The 17,536-nt window shown below is 35.8% G+C and overlaps 1 protein-coding gene across 1 annotated transcript in view; it reads right to left on the bottom strand.

The window, feature by feature from the left end:
* Window positions 1-17,536, bottom strand: part of ME1 (malic enzyme 1) — a 224,001-nt gene that overhangs the window by 35,189 nt on the left and 171,276 nt on the right. The window contains exon 7 of the mRNA XM_050788178.1: window positions 3,696-3,805. Within this exon, the coding sequence (XP_050644135.1) occupies window positions 3,696-3,805 (110 nt within the window). The remainder of the gene's footprint in view (window positions 1-3,695; window positions 3,806-17,536) is intronic.

The following is a 17,536-nucleotide window of genomic DNA, read 5'->3' on the forward strand; positions in this document are numbered from 1 at the left end:
TCAAAAAGAAATTTAATAAAAAAGAATAAAATACAGTTTATATAACTTAAGCAGGTTTTGTCATGAAAGTTGGCACTGAAGGAACAATGTTATTAACATCACAAAGAATTTGGGGAAAAGAAAGATTTGACCAATTACTTTCATGTATCTCAAAAGAAATAAAGACTCAGGATTTTTAAAGTCATTAAATGTATATAGCTGCAATACTAAATATTTAAGCACAGTGAATTTAAAAAATTATTTTATGTATATATTTTTTCTTTTTTCTTTTTCTTTTTTTTTTTTTGAGATGGAGTCTCACTCTATTGCCCAGGCTACACTGCAAAGCATGATCTTGGCTCACTGAAACCTCTGCCTCCCGGGTTTAAGTGATTCTTCTGCCTCAGCCTCCCTAGTAGCTGGGACTACAGGTATGCGCCACCATGCCCTGCTAATTTTTGTATTTTTAGTAGAGACGAGGCTTCACCATATTGGCCAGGCTGGTCTCGAACTCCTGACTTCGTGATCCGCCCACCTTGGCCTCCCAAAGTGCTGGGATTACAGGTGTGAGCCACTGTGTCTGGCCTAAAAATTATTATTTATAAAGTACCTTTCAGTTTATAGGATATTTCTACAAATAATTATTTTGTCTGCAATGTAAACTCCATGAGAGAAACATTATCATCCCCATTTTACATTTAAATTTTCTTTGATCATCTCATTTCCAGTAGCATTCACCTTTATTCCACTTTGGCCGACTTCCTTCTAAATTTCATCTTGGTGCTTGCCATCACTCAGAACCAATCCTTGAAAGTACTACATTAGAATACTTTACTCGTGATCTACAGTCTCCTATCTTCCCAGGTCTCTTATTCAATCATCCTTATTATACCCATGCTTCAACCCTACTGGAATGTCAAGGCCTTTCCCCCATCTAACAGTCTTTTTATCTTCACTTCCTTCTCTATCCAGCTTAGTGTCATGGTCATCACTTTAACCTTAGCTCTTATCCCATTGTCCTTTCTTTGCACAAATACAATAAAATATCTAACATAGATGAATCCAGCTGTTCACTGTGGCCTTGCCTCTTCCTGAACTGTTGAACTCAAGCTGCTCAGCCAGCATCATGATACATTTACGATATTAATTTCAACTAAATCTGCAGTGTCCGCTGACTGAATCCTTTTATGTTTCATAATCCGTTGGCTCTCTAGTTCTCTACAATAGTTCTTTCAGATCTGTTTTTTTTTAAATTTTCCTCAAACTTCCAATCCTGTTATTTCAAAGAAAAATTGGAGACTATTACATATATTTTTTGTTTTCCTCAAACTTCTGATCTATTGTTTCAAAGAAAAAAATAGAAGCTGTTATGTAACTTTCTGCCACAGGTAAGAAATTAAACTCAGAGAAGTTATGTAGATTGGTCAAAGTCCATAGCTAGTAAAGGGCGAAGCAAATCAGTATGACTCTATAGTCCATGCTCTTAACATCTACATGTAAGAGTGTTTCCTACTTTATCCATTTCAGTTTCTGCCCTGCCATTCTTCTAGTTCTTCGAGGCAAAAGCCTAGGCTCCATCCTTGGATCCTTCTTCACCTTCACTATCAACAACTAATTATCTGTCTACTTCTAACTTCATTAGCACTTTCTTAGAGCAAGATGCCATCATCATGGATTTCAGCAATAGCCTTCAACTTCAGTCCTGTTCTCCAATTCAGTCCTGTTCTCTAGACTGAAGACAGTGTAATCTTTCCAAATGCAAACCTACCCGAGCCAACCTACCAACTCCTTAGTTCAACTCTCCCAACTCCTTCATGTTTAATTCTTTAGATCATTTCAGGACCTGAGAAGGGATGTGTGGCTAGAATGGCTGAAGAGAGAAACAGGGGTCAGACCACGCATTTTGACCACATTCAGGATTTTCATCTTTATCCTAAGTACAATGAAAACCCATCATCCTAAGTACAATGAAAATCCATCAAATTATTTTGAGGAAGAAATAATAAGATCAGATTTCTATAGCAAAAAGAAAACTATCTCTGTTCACCACAAAAACCTCAGCACTTAGATCTACATCTGACAAACTGTAGAGATATTATGCAGAAAACATATAAGAAAGGGAAGCAAGAGTAAATGTGTATAGATTATTTAGATGATAGTAATTTACACTAGGGTGATGAGGAGAACTCTACGAAAAACACAGATTTTGATGACAGGAAATGAGAAAGGTTTAGTGACAGACTGTATTTGGCGGGAAAGCTGAAGAGGGAGCTATCAGCAATTCACTGAAAATGAGAACACTGGATGAAGGTCAGGTTTGGTGAGGAAATAAGAGTTTGATTTGGGAGCAGGTTAAGTATGAGATAACTGAGATATCCAACAGGAGTTTTGTTGTTATTGCTGCTGCTGCTGTTGTTGTTGTTTGAGACAGGGCCTCGCTCTGTCACACAGGCTGGAGTGCAGTGGCATGAGCATGGCTTACTGCAGCTTCGACCTCCTGGGCTCAAGGGACCCAATCCTTCCCACCTCAGCCTCCCGAGTAGCTGGGACTACAGGCACACACCATCATGCCAGGCTAATTTTTATATTTTCTTGCAGAGACAGAGTTTTGCCATGTTGCCCAGGATGGTCTCGAACTCCTATGCTCAAGCGATCTGCCTGACTTGGCCTCCCAAAGTGTTGGGATTGCAGGTGCCTAAGAGGAGATTTTAAATAAAGACATGGGTATATAGACCTGGAATACAAAGAAGTCTGGACTGGCAATATAAATTTGCTAACTGAATGTGTGGACTTGGAGTATATACCTAAGAACATAGAGCAGAACACAAAGAAAAGGACCTGGCACCGAGCAGGTCATTTAAAAATGAAGTGTTTTGTCATTTAATAGCTAGACAGGAAAGGATGAACTTGCAGAGGAAAAAGGAAAGGCAAATAGCCAAAGAGGTAAGAAGAAATCAGCAGAATGCCGTGACATGGAAGCCAACAAAAAAGAGTATTTCAAGAAACAAGGTGAGTCAACAATGTGGAATGTGGAATGCTGCTGAAAATTCAAGTAAGATAAACACTGAAAAACAGTTATTGGAATTAGTGAAATGGAAGCCATTTCCAATCTTATTTCAAGTTGCAAAAACTCTTTATGGTATTTCTCCTCAGCACATCTACCTGTGCTTTCCCCCTACCTTCCAATCCCTAAGATTCTCATAATAAGACGTGTATTGGGGGTGGGCTCTGCATGGATCTGGAGAGGATTAAAAAACTAGAACTTAAAGAGGAAAAAATTTGGCAGCTTAGACAAAAGCAGGTAGCCAAGCATCTACAATCAAAGACAAATAGTAAAATGCAGCTCCTGCTGGGGTAAAGCATAAAAATTGTGCCTAAGATAGTCTGAAGAGAGAAGTATATTCACTTTTATTTTTAAACAATGAATAATACGGTCTCATACATTTCCTTCTTTGTTTAGCCATAATCACCAGGGATTTTGTCAGATTTCTTGGAGCTTATTTTCTAGCTAATGGATAATATGGTATATTATAGAGTCAGAGAGTACTTTTCTCAAATATATGCAACTAGATGAGAAATAGTACATGACATCAGCAAGCATACTTCCTGGAATTTGAAAGGTACTCAGCATATATTGATTGAATTTGAATCATTATTAAAATTATGAACTAATTTCTGACATGTTATTGATCCATATGCAGTGAAAATGTTGTTACCTTGAATATCATCATTGAATGTGCAATACTGGTTTCGATACTTGTTCAGGAGACGAAACGCATTCACATTGGCAAAGTCTTCAAACTGAATAAGGCAATTCATGCCGTACCTACAGGACACAAACATTCATATTAGAAGAGGCTAATAAAATGTTATTTAAAAATAAACTTTTAAAATTAGCCCATAGAAATAGGAAAACATATTTCCTTTTAAAGGTTCTGTCTTGCTGTTTAAGTATAAATATGTAATATAATATCTGTTCAACAAATATTTACTACATGCTTACTACAGAAAAGGCATTGTGTTGGCACCGTGAAATAACACAAAATGACCAAAATATGTTCCCTTTCCTTAAGGAATTTAACTTTTAGTATAAACAAAAATTTTTGAAGTAAATAAAAAGTAATATAAAGGAGGTATAAACAAGGAATGATAGGTGTTCCGAGGACAGATATCACTTCTGGCTGTGATCAAAGACAAAGCAACCAATGAACTGAGTTTTAATGAATAGTTATAATTTCAAAAGTAGAGATGTAGGGTTTTATAAGCTGAGGAAAAACAGAAGCAAAATAACTGAGGTGAAAGATAAAAAAGAAAAAGTGTTTAAAAAAATGGTTTAAAAGCCCTGTTTGGCTATAACGTGGTAGTAAATGTAAGGGTGTAGTGAAAGATACAGTCAGATCTTCATTGTGGCCCTTCCATTTCTCCCATCTAGCTTCATCTCTGTATGCAAAGACAGTTATCGAAACAGTGTATTGGCTGTCTCCTTAGACACCCTTGTCCCCTTGTTCTCCATCATTCCGAATCTCCTTTTCTATTAAGATAGCACATAAATCAATGCTATTGAATCTCAGCCAGGATCTCAATAATATCCTGAAATATTTGTTTTCATCTGTTACTGGTCCACAACACAATCTCCAAAGCAGGTGCAATCACAAAATACCTCAGCCCGGGTAATTTATAAACAATAAAAATCTATTGTTCACAGCTCTGGAGGCTGAAAGTCCAAGATTAAGGTGTCAGCAGATTCCGTGTCTGGTGAGGGTCTTTTCCCCATGGATAGTGCCTTTTTGTTACATCTTTGCATGGGAGAAGGGGTAAACATGCTTTCTTCAGTCTCTTTTATAACGGCACTGATAAAACATTCATGAAGGATGGGGCCTCATGGCTTAATCACTTCTCAAAAGGCCCCATCTCTTAATACTTTCACAATGGCAACTACATTTCAACATACACAACTTAACATGTAATAGTAATGATTAGACCACAGCAGCAGCTTTCACAAACCTTCTTTTATTCTCCTGTTCTCCCAAGTCTCTTACCAGTCACTACGTCACTAAGATCAATGCTAGAGAGAATAATAATAACCTTCTCAGTTTCCCCCTACATTAAAATATTTTGTACTTTTATTTCTATTTTCTTCCTCAACTTGTGAGAAGGATTTTTGCTTCCTTGTTTTGAATCTCCCTATGGACCTTACTGAATCAACTGCACCTCTCTATACTAACAACTCCAATTTCTCCTTTACCACTGGTCCTTTCCTGTCCCCAAGCATTTTCAGGACTACCTGATTTTAAAACCACCTCCCTTGACTACGACAAAATCAAAGCTATAGTTACTTATGCTTCTTCCCCCTGATGTCAAACGTCTCATAACAGAGAATGTTAAACCTTGCACTCATTTCTCACTTCTTGTCAACATTCTAATTCAAGGACAGTCTCAAACCACTACCCCCTGATATCACAAGGCAGGTGAGTTTTCTCTCTTTTCCTTCTGATACAATAAAAAAAAAAACTCTGTAAGTCTGTTATTTCCCTTCAATTATGTTAATTTATATATAATTATATATTTATCCTGGGTAGACTATCTTTCTAAATTACTATAAAAGTCATAGGTGAAAGCTGGTATTAACTTTTTATTTATTTATTTTTATTACTAGTGTAGCCTAGCATCTTTATCTGTCTACTCGTCATTTGTAATTCTTTCTGTAAGATTATATGTTCATTTGTTCATTTTTCTATTGTTTTTTTTTTTCATTTTTATTACTTTATTATGCCCATAAAAGTCTAGAGTCACCAGCTTCTTTTATCCATCTTTGGTGCTGGTATAAAAACACATTTCTTATTTTAGGTTATGTCTTTAAGCAGCATCACTTTCTTTGATTTTCCTTTTCTAATTAAACTGCTATCTTTGAAATTTTTAATTATTATGGATACATAATAGTTGTACATATCTGTTGGGTACATACGACGTTTTGATACATGCATCAATATGTAATGATAAAATCAGGTGTATTTCAAAATAGCTGGAAGAGAAGATTCAGAATGTTCCCAACATAAAGAAATGATAAATGTTTGAAGGAGATCCTAAATCCCCTCATTTTTCTATTGCTATAGTTGTTTTCTTTGTTATTTCATAAGAATAGTACCTTCTGTTACCTATGTTGCAAATAGTTTTTCTAATGTAGTACACTGTACCATTAATTATTTAGACAGTGTTCCTAATTGTTTTCACAAATAAATTTTAAATTTTTATGTGGTTAGATCTTTCAATCCTTTTATTTATGGTTTCTCCTTCGATGAAATGCTTACAACAGTCTCCTCTACATATATTTATTTAACTATTAATGAAAAATTTCTTCTAATTATATTATAGATTTAGAAAATAGTTAACCTCTAAATCTGGTATACTTTTACTGTTAGGCCATAGATTTTAAAAAAGCAAGCTATACCAAAATTTCTGTTTCCTATATAATCACCCAACTATGCCAGCACCATTTATTTAACAGTCCATCCTTCTCCTCATCACCTATATTTAGATACTATATTCTGATACATACTAGGGTCTGTTTCTGTGCTTTCTTATTTTATTCTACTACTGCTGATGACAACAAATACGTTTTCCTTTATAAGATATTACACATGCACACTTACTCTTCACAACCACTCTATGAAGTAAATACTATTATTATTCTCATCTAATAGATGAGGACACAGGCACACAGGTATACCACATCGGTACTGCTCAGTAATATAGTCTAACAGTAATGATTATCTTACTAATCTATAAAGAAAAGAATACCTCCCTGCTTTAATTCCTACAGCTTTATAGTAATTTTAATATTTAGTACTGTTAACCATCTTTTATCCTTCTTTTTAAGTATTTACTTGGCTGTCATACTGGTTTACAAGCTGTCATACTGGTTTACAAGTATTTACTTGGCTGTCATACTAGTTTATTACAGAGCATAGGCTCTGGAGTCAGAGCTCCTGGGATCAATCTAGTCCTCCTTACATACTGTGCATCCTTAACTGTTCTGTGCCTCTGATTTCCTATCAGAAAAATGAGAATAGTAACAGCCTATTACCATAAGGTTGTTAGCAGGATTAAATGAAGTGATAAACGTTAAGTGCTCAATGCAATGACTGGCACATAAGTACTCTATAGCCATTTAAAAATCTACAGATTTTTAAAAATTATTTAATAGTAACAATAGAAGCCACAGGCAGGTAAATAATATACTCAAAGGGCTAAGAGAAAATAACTGTCATCCTAGACAAAGCTATTCTTCAACAGTAAGGTTTATGCAGCCAGCAAACATGTGAAAAAAAAGCTCATCATCACTGGTCATTAGAGAAATGTAAATCAAAACCACAATGAGATACCATCTCACGCCTGTTAGAATGGTGATCATTAAAAAGTCAGGAAACAACAAGACGCTGCAAAGGATGTGGAGAAATAGGAACGCTTTCACACTGTTAGTGGGAGTGTAAATTAGTTCAACCATTGTGGAAGACAGTGTGACGATTCCTCAAGGATTTAGAATCAGAAATCCCATTTGACCCAGCAATCCCACTACTGGGTATATAACCAAAGGATTATAAACCATTCTACTATAAAGACACATGCACATGTATGTTTATTCTAGGACTATTCACAATAGCAAAGACTTGGAACCAACCCAAATGCCCATCAATGATAGACTGGATAAAGAAAATGTGGCACATATACACCATGGAATACTATGCAGCCATAAAAAGGATGAGTTCATACCCTTTGCCAGGACATGGATGAAGCTGGAAACCATCATTCTCAGCAAACTATTACAAGAAGAGAAAACCAAACACAGCATGTTCTCATTCATAAGTAGGAGTTAACAATGAGAACACATGGACACAGGGAGGGGAACATCACACACCAGGACCTGTTTGGGGGTGGGGGGTAGGGGGGGATAAGATTAGGAGAAACACCTAATGTAGAAGATGGGTTTATGGGTGCAGCAAACCACCGTGGCACATGTATACCTATGTAACAAACCTACACATTTGGCACATGCACCCCAGAACTTAAAGTATAATAATAAAAATAAATTAAAAATAAATAAAATTAAGACATCTTTAGATAAATAAAAATCAAAATACTTTTACTAAAGAAACTTCTAAAAGGCATATTTCAGAAAGAACAAAAATAATACCAGTTTAAAAGGTCTATGTATAATAAAATGGTAAAATGTTGGGAAATACAAGCAATTTTTATCCATATAAAATAGTAATAAAAATAAGTCTACTTCTAGCATGACACAGTGAAGAGGTTGGCAAATTCATTCCCCAAACAGCAACAATATTGCAAGACAAAATATTTAAAACAACCATTTCAGTGCTCTGTAAATCACTAAAGACAAAAAGAAGCAACAATTTAAAAGTAAAATGGGATAGTGGGGTCAATTCTTGAAGGGAACATAAACTTTTTCTACTCCTTTTATGTATGATGCCATTCATCCTCCAAGGAAACACTTTAGCTAGCTGTATTACTAATTATAAAAATGTTACTAGAAACTGGTAAAACCATTTCTATGGTTACAAATTACATTTTTATAACCTAGCAGAGAAGCAAACTTCGTCATAGCAACTAAGTACCCCAAACACAAATATCAGTCAATAATCATGAGGTGCTTGTAATGGCTCCTCCTACTTCTCTGGTTTCCAAGCAGGCCTTTAGAAAGTAAAGACTGTGAGCCTTTGGAGAGTGCTGTATGGTTTGCTCCTAATGTATCACATACCGATGGTCTAGAAACATTGGATGAGCTGTCATTATGTTCAGAAGGAGCAGAACCCTGTGGTCTCAGTATGTGAGGAGGAATCAGAGCCTTCTCAATTCTATTCCCGGATCTACTACTTACTTGGTTCTGCGGTTTTGCGCTTGTTACAATTTCTCTGTGGTTACAATGAAATCCTACAATATGGTTTGCCTTCAATGTTTAGGACACAATGTGGTCAGGCTATAAATTTATAATGTTTCTTAAGTGAAATCTGGGAATAGGCATAGGTAGTAAAATGGTGTACGGGATACCTTATCATTTACAAAAGTTTATTTTAGAAGTATCCCTTAGAAACTATATATCAGTTTTAGTTTCATGACTTTTCTCTACCTGGTAGTTAACTCTGATTTGACTCCTAAAGATTTAGAGACAGGCATTCTGAATTCATTTTGTGATACAAACATCTTGCATCATATAATAAAAGAAAGCCACGTAAGGGATAGTTAGTTCCAATTTGAACCCACTTTGTCACTATAAAATTATAAGTAGTGGAACACTGAAAAGTTAGCCAATTCAATTCTACATAACTATGAAAAGAACCTACTATTTTATGATCAAAATACCACATAAAATACTAGGTGCAAATAGTTTTAAAAGTTAACAGAAATAGCACCCATAAAATTAACATGTAGAAACTGCAGAGATTTTGCTCTTGTGGCATTGTTAAATCTGACAAATACCTTATTACAGTGACTAATCACTATATCTAGCACTGTGTGTCAGGCACTAGGCTTCATACTTTACATGGATTATCTCAATTCTGTCAGCAACCCAGTGAAGAAGGCAGCGTTATTATCCATTTAACAGATAAAGAAATGAACTCAGTAAGATTAAAAGCCATGGATGAGTTCATACTGCTAATAGGTGGTAAGGTCTGGACTGAACCACAGGGCCCGCTGCTATATATACTGAGCACCAACAGAGTTATCAAGTCAATGAAATGAATAGCATATTTACATCTGAAAAGATTGCACTGATAAAATAAGGGTGTTATAATTTTATCACAAAACTATTAATAGCAAAACAGCATTTGTATGCATTCAACATACCAGGTCCTTTTATTATGGGAAATATATGAACAGATATTGGTGAGAACATGAATCTTTCTTTGATTATAAATGATCAAGAATTTGCTGTAACCAGGTTAACCAAGTATGCTTTAATTTTTCCTGAGATATAGTAAAATGTTTTATAGGATTTACTACATATGGAACATTCAAGATCTAGTGCACTTTAGCTCTGATGAGTACCTTAGGGATAGCTTATTCCAAATTACTCATTTTTGATAATGTATTGAAGCTTGAGAGTGCTCAATGAATTAAGCAGCAAATAAGAAACATGGATCTTGCCCTGGAAATGCTCACTGGGAAAGAGTCTCATTGCGAAGACAAAAGGATGCAAATAAATAACTTAAAGGAGGTTCAGATTAAAAACAAAAGCAGTGGCACACTGATCACTAAAGCACTGAGGGAAAACAACATGAATTAGGTGAGGCTTAAGATGGGGCCTTGGTAGAACTCAAATAAGGAAAAGAGTGGAGTAAAGAATCAATCATAGAATAGAGGTCTCAAAATCTGTACTGGGGAGATGACAAACATTAGCTTCAAGGACTTTAGAAGATCAGTATTGGTTGCTGAATTTCAGATTATGAATGGTCTTGAATGCTAGAATAAGTAATCTGAAGTTGACACAAGTTATCTCTGGCCAAGAACCATTGGAATTCAATTCTTCCTTGCAGGTAACAATAAAGAAGATGGATGTGTTAACTTCTTTCATAGCAATATGGCTTTTGTTCCTACTACTTTACTTCTGTATTATTTTGTAACATTTAGACAGTCCTTTCATTTTTCTTACCCTTCCTTTTATTATATTTTACTGTTACTTCTTATTCTTTGTGACAGCAGAAATGATAAAGATTCAGCCATAATCATTCATTCTTTTCCCCCATATAGTCATCCCCTCAAGTTTCTTGTATTCTTAAGGATATGACAATCATGTTTTACACAAATGACTTCTAAATTTATATCTCTGGTGCTGACCTTTCAAAGAAATAACTCTGTTTCCAAAATGATACCAAGGACTTGAAGAAACGTTACACTATGAATCTTTTTTCTTTTAGAATGAGAGATAAATAATTAAAACGGTATTTCCAACCATTTTTATTTAGCATTTTTTTTCTGTAAAAGTATCTATAGTATCAAAAATCACACAACATTTATAGCAAGGACAAAAAAAAAAGAATCACAAGCAAAATGGAATCATTGTGTTTAGGTGTTTTCTGCTTTTCAAAAAAAAAATAGCAAACCTAAGAGATTCTGAGTTCCTTAAATTCAACAAACTTCGAAGCTCCGTTTATAACTAAAGTTGCTATTTAGTATATTTTACTGAAAAGAATTTTTAAAATCCTCCTTGTCTCCAAAATTTGTAAAACCTTTTCCCTTGTGACTTTATTATTTTGTTGTTGTTGTTTTTAAACTTTTATTTTAGGTTCAGGGGTACATGTGCAAGGTAGTTTTATAGGTAAATTCATGTCATGGGGGTTTGTTGTACAGATTATTTTATCACCCAGAAGCTAAGCCTAGTACACAATAGTTACTGTTTCTGCTCCTCTTCCTCCTCTGATCCTCCAGCCTCTGGGGTGGAGATGAGAACACATGGACACTAGGCCCCAGTGTCTGTTGTGCCCCTCTTTGTGTTCAAGTGCTCTCATCATTTTAGCTCCCACCTATAAGCGAGAACATATAGTACTTGGTTTTCTGTTCCTGCATTAGTTTGCTAGGGATAATGGCCTCCAGCTCCATCCATGTTCCTGCAAAGGATGTGATCTCATTCTATTTTATGGTTGCATAGCATTCCATGGTGTATAAGTACCACATTTTCTTTATCCAGTGTATCATTGATGGGCATTTAGGTTGATTCCATGTCTTTGCTATTGTGAATAGCGCTCCAATAAGCCAAAAAATGTGTGCATGTATCTTTGTGGTAAAATGATTTATGTTCTTTGGGGTATATACCCACTAATGGGATTGCTGGGTCAAATGGTACTTCTGCTTTTATTTCTTTGAGGAATCTCCATAGTGCTTCCATAATGGCTGAACTAATTTATACTCCTACCAGCTGTGTATAAGCATTTCCTTTGCTTCACACCATTGCCAGGATCTGTTATTTTTTGACTTTTTAATAATAGCCATTCTGACTGGTGTGACATGGTAACTCGTTATGGTTTGGATTTGCATTTCTCTAATGATCAGTGATATTGAGCTTTTTTTCATATGCTTATTGGCCGTATGTATGTTCTTTTGAAAAGCGTCTCTTCATGTCCTTTGCCTACTTTTTAATGGGGTTGTTTTTTTCTTGTAGATTTGTTTAAGTTCCTCAAGATTCTGGATATTAGACCTTTGTGAAATGCATAGTTTGCAAATATTGTCTCCCATTCTGTAGGTTCTTTGTTTACTCTGTTGAGATATATATATTTTTTTGCTGTGAAAAAGCTCTTTAGTTTAATTAAATCCCATTTGTACATTTTGCTTTTGTTGTGATTGCTTTTGGCATCTTTGTCATGAACTCTTTGCCTGTTCCCATGTTCAGAGAGCCATTTCTCAGGAAAGCAAGGTGGTAAAGGGAACATCCAGCGAGGAAGTGAGGAGGTAAAGGAGCCTGTTGTTAAAGTGTGGGTTTCCAGGTAAACAGTACAAAGATCTGAGAAGAAGAGTGTTGGGAGTCTGGTTTAGGGAAGATAAAGCACAAAACATGAAGTATGAAGAAGCACAGGCTTGGTGTGGTGGCTCACACCTGTAATCCCAGCACTTTGGGAGGCCGAGGCAGATGGATCACCTGAGGTCAGGAGTTTGAGACCAGCCTGGCCACCCTGATGAAACCCCGTCTCTACTAAAAATACAAAAATTAGCTAGGTGTGGTGGTGGGCGCCTGTAATACCAGCTATTCGGGAGGCTGAGGCAGGAGAATCATGCGAACCCAGGAGGCGGAGGTTGCAGTGAGCTGAGAAGGCACCACTGCACTTCAGCCTAGGCAACAGAGTGAGAATCCATCGCAAAAAAAAAAAAAAAAAAAAAAAAAAAAAAAAAAAACAGCATGAAATATGTGAGGCATACATGAAAAGAGACAAATGACATGTTATTTTTACATTTTAATAGGCAACCGAGTATAACAATAATGTGAAGCAAGACTTTCTAATTACGTGCACAGGCCATCTGATGGACTGCAGAGGTGGAGCATGGGGAGATGAATATGCGAAAGAGGGAACATCATGGCCTCTGAGCTGAAGGCAGCGTGGGTACAGGCTCAAATCCTCAGAGAAGTTTTGGCTCTAAAGGACTTATCTGTGCTTCAACATACCACTGTATTCTTATCTTCTATTTCCAGTTTGTACCATTCGTTATGCCTAAAATGCCTTCATATAAGGGATGCAGAAATTTAGAAAATGCTTTTATAAACTCCATCTGCAAACTTACAATAGAGAATTAAAGGTCTCCTCAGATGCATGTTCCAGTAAATACCTCATCTCCAACCTCAATCATGTCATTTACTTCTGTAGTTTGAATCACTAAATCTGTGTCTTTTTCTCCATTTAGTCTGAATCAAACTGTTTATTTCTAAAAGCCAGCAACTTCTACAAAACACTAAGGGTCACATATTCAGCAGAAAAGAGAATTGTACATTATTTTACTGAAGAATATTACAGTCATAAAATTTTAGATCTAGAAATGTCCTCAGAGACCATTTAGCAATAACTAATGATCAGGAAGGTTAAAAAACACCCAAGGTTCCAAAAAAATATATGCTAGTGAGTATTGCTATCTAAGAGAAGAATCCAGAAGAAGTAAGTCCAATAGCCTCTTATGGTAGAGTAGACTTTTTTTGTAATGTAAGATACCTTCTATCTTATTTCATACTGTAAGAATACAAAATATTTTCAGATAAGTTTATCAGAATTTATTACCGGCACATCTCATTTTATTGTGCTTTGCTTTACTGCACTTTGAAGATACTGCAATTTTTTTACAAATTGAAGATTTGTGGCAACCCTTGTCGAGCAACTCTATTGGGACCATATTTTTCCAACAGAATGTGCTCACTTTGTGTCTCTGTCACATTTTGGTAATGCTCATAATATTTCAAACTTTTGCATTATTATTATATGTGTTATGTTGATCTGTGATCAATGATCTTTCATGTTACCACTGTAATTGCATACAAGATGGCAAACTTAATCAATAAATGTTGTATATGTTCTGACTGCTCCACTGACTGGCCATACCCATGACTCTCTGCTTCTCCCCAAACCTCCCTATTCCCTGAGACACAACACTATTGAAATTAGGCCAAGTAACACCCCACAATAACCTTTAAGTGTTCAAGTCAAAGGAAGAGTCACACATCTCTTTAAATCAAAAGCTTGAAATGGCTAAGTTTAGTGAGAAAAGAATATTGAAAGCTGAGACAGGACAAAAGTTAGACCTGTTGTACCAGGCAGTTAGCCAAGTTGTGGACGCAAAGGAAAAATTCTTGAAGTAAACTAAAAGTGCTACACTATTGACCAGATAAATGATAAGAAAGCAAAAAAAAAGTCTTTTTTGCTGATAGGGAGGAAGTTTGAGTGATCTGGATAGATTAAACCAGTCACAACATCTCCTTAAGCCAAAGCCTAATCCATAGCAAGGCCCTAATTCTCTTCAGTTCTATAAAGGCTGGGAAAGGTAAGGAAACTGCAGAAGAAAAATTTGATGCTAGCAGAGTCTGATCTGTGAAGTTTAAGGAAAAAAGTTGTCTCTAATAACATAACATAACATAACACAACATAACATAACATGCAAGGTGAAGCAGAAAGTACTGATGTAGAGGCAGCAGCAAGTTATCGAGAAGATCTACCTAAGCTCATAAATCAAGCTGGTTACATTAAAGAGCAGATTAAAAATGGAGACAAAATAGCCTTCTGTAGAAAGAGAATGCCATCTAGGGCTTTCATAGCTAGAGAGGAGATGTCAACGCCTGGCTTCAAAGCTTCAAAGAATAGGACCCTTGTTAAGGTCTAATGCAGCTGGTGACGTTAATCTGAAGCCAATACTCATTTACCATTTTGAAAAACATAGATCCCTTAAGAATTATGCTAAATAGACTCTGTCTGTGCTCTATGAATGACACAACACAGCCTGAGTGATAACATATCTCTTTACAGCATGGTTTACTGAATATCTTAAGTCCACTACCGAGACCTACTGCTCAGAAAAATAAGATTCCTTTCAAATTATTGCTGCTTATTGACAATGCACCTAGCCAGCTGAAGAGCTCTGATGGAGATGTACAAGAACAATGTTTTCATGCCTGCAAACACAACATCTATTCTGCAGCCCATGCATAGAGAGGCAATTTAAACTTTCAAGTCTTATTATATAGAAAATGCACTTCCTAAAGCTATTGCTACCCTAGACCATAATTCCTCTTATGAATTTGGGCAAAGTAAATTGAAAACCTCTGGAAAGGGTTCACCATTCTAGACGTCACTAAGAACATTTGTGATTCATGGAAGGAGGTCAAAACATCAACATTAACGGGAGTTTGCAAGAAGCTAATTCCAATTCTCATGGATGACTCTGAGGGATTCAAGACTTTAGCAGAGGAAGTCACTGCAGATGTGGTGGAAATAACAAGTAGTACTAGAATTAGAAGTGGAGCCTGAAGATGGGACTGAATTGCTGCAATCTCATGATAAAACCTGAATGACTGAAGAATTGTTTCTTATGGATGAGCAAAGAAAGTGTTTTTTTGAGATGAAATTTACTTCTGGTGAAGATGCTATGAATAGTGTTGAAACGACAATAATTTAGAATATTTAGATTTGGAATATCACATAAACTCAGTTGATAAAGGAACAACCTGGTTTGAAAGGATTGACTCCAATATTGAAAGAAGTTCTACTGTGCATATAATGCCGTCAAACAGCATTGTATGCTACAGAGAAATCTCTCATGAAAGGAAGAGTCAACTGATGTTGCAAATTCCATTATTGTCCTATTTTCAGAAATTACCACACTCACCCAACTTTCAGTAACCACCATTCTAATCAATCAGCAGCTGTCAACATCAAGGCAAGACCCTCCACCAGCAAAAAGATTATGACTCTCTGAAGGCTCAGATGATCATTCACATTTAATAGCAATAAAGTTATTTCTTAATTAGGGTATACAAATTTTTAAACATAATGCTATTGCATACTTAATATGCTACAGTATAGTGTAAACACAAGTTTCTTTTCTTTTTTTTTTTTTTTTTTTTTTGAGACAGGGTCTCACTCCATCATCCAGGCTGGAGTGCAGCGGCATGATCACAACTCACCACAGCCTCAACATCCCAGGGTCAAGTAATCTTCCCACCACAGCCTCCCTAGTGGCTGGGACCACAGGAGTGTGCCGCCGTGCCTGGCTAATTTTTCTTTTAATGTTTTGTAGAGACAAGGGCTCACTACATTGCCCAGGTTGATCTCAAACTCCTCAGCTCAAACTATTCATCCGCCTCGGCCTCCCAAAGTGCTGGGATTACAGGCATGAGTCACCGGGCCTGGCCTTAAACATAACTTTTATATTCACTGAGAAGCCAAAAAATTCATGTGACTTGCTTTACTGTAATATTTGTTTTATTGTGGTTGTCTGGAACCAAAGCTGCAATATCTTTGGGGTATGCCTGTATTCAAATGAATATGAATGTTATTTACCTTTCCGTGCACACTTTTAGACTATATATTTATGCAATGATGCTGCAACTGCTCAACTACTTTCAACTACAAGGTGAATTTAAAATCAATTTTATTGTTTGATAGTTATGTCTTGTAGGTAATTTTCTATCCTTTTTCTTTACTGGCAATAACAGATTTGAACAAGTATTTTGTGAACTATTATTGAATAAGAATACTAATTGGATCAATATTCTCATTCTGATTATTCTCAAAAGTTAATATCCACCTGAAAGGATTTTTCCTGAAATGTCACCATTATGATACTTAAAAAAATTGCTTGTAGGTTCTATACATAATCTTCAAAGAGGCATTCCAAAAGTATTATGAACATTAGCAGTTATCATTGTACAGCATTCCAGAGTACTACTTAGAAAAAGATAACAATCATTCAGGTCTGTGTTTTTAAAAAAACAAACAATTTTGTAGTGAAATCTCAAAATCAAAATAAAAATTAAAAAAGGAATGTGCATGTATAACTGCTTAAAATAAAAACTTTGAAAGCCAATATCCATTCTTAGACCACAGAGTAATGGAAATCCATGCACATTATTCAAGAATAATCAGAATGGCACATTTAGAAATAGCTGAAAGCACAAATCCAATGTAAAGTACAAATCTAGCTTCTCTGACACAATCACCTGGAATAATGTCAAAGTCTGAATACTAACCATCTTCCATAATTAGCACTCACCTATCAGTAACATGTGCTGAGTTATGTCTATTTATAATTCCAAATTAATAGTGTTTCTTATGGCAATATTATTGTCTAATACTAATAAAATGCCAAAATATTATGTTCCCTGTTTTATAAATAAGCTCTTTTCCTCTCATATACTGAGGACGTCATGAAGTAAGCCGTCATACATCCAGTGGTATTGAATATATTTAAGCCCAAACTGTTTTAGAATTGTTCCCATTGGTACCAGTTGGGTACAATTACCTGCATGCCAACCTCTGCAACCCACCCTTAAAGTAGTGCAATAATTAGTGGA

Source organism: Macaca thibetana, chromosome 4, assembly GCF_024542745.1.
Source record: "Macaca thibetana thibetana isolate TM-01 chromosome 4, ASM2454274v1, whole genome shotgun sequence".
NCBI lineage: Eukaryota > Metazoa > Chordata > Mammalia > Primates > Cercopithecidae > Macaca > Macaca thibetana.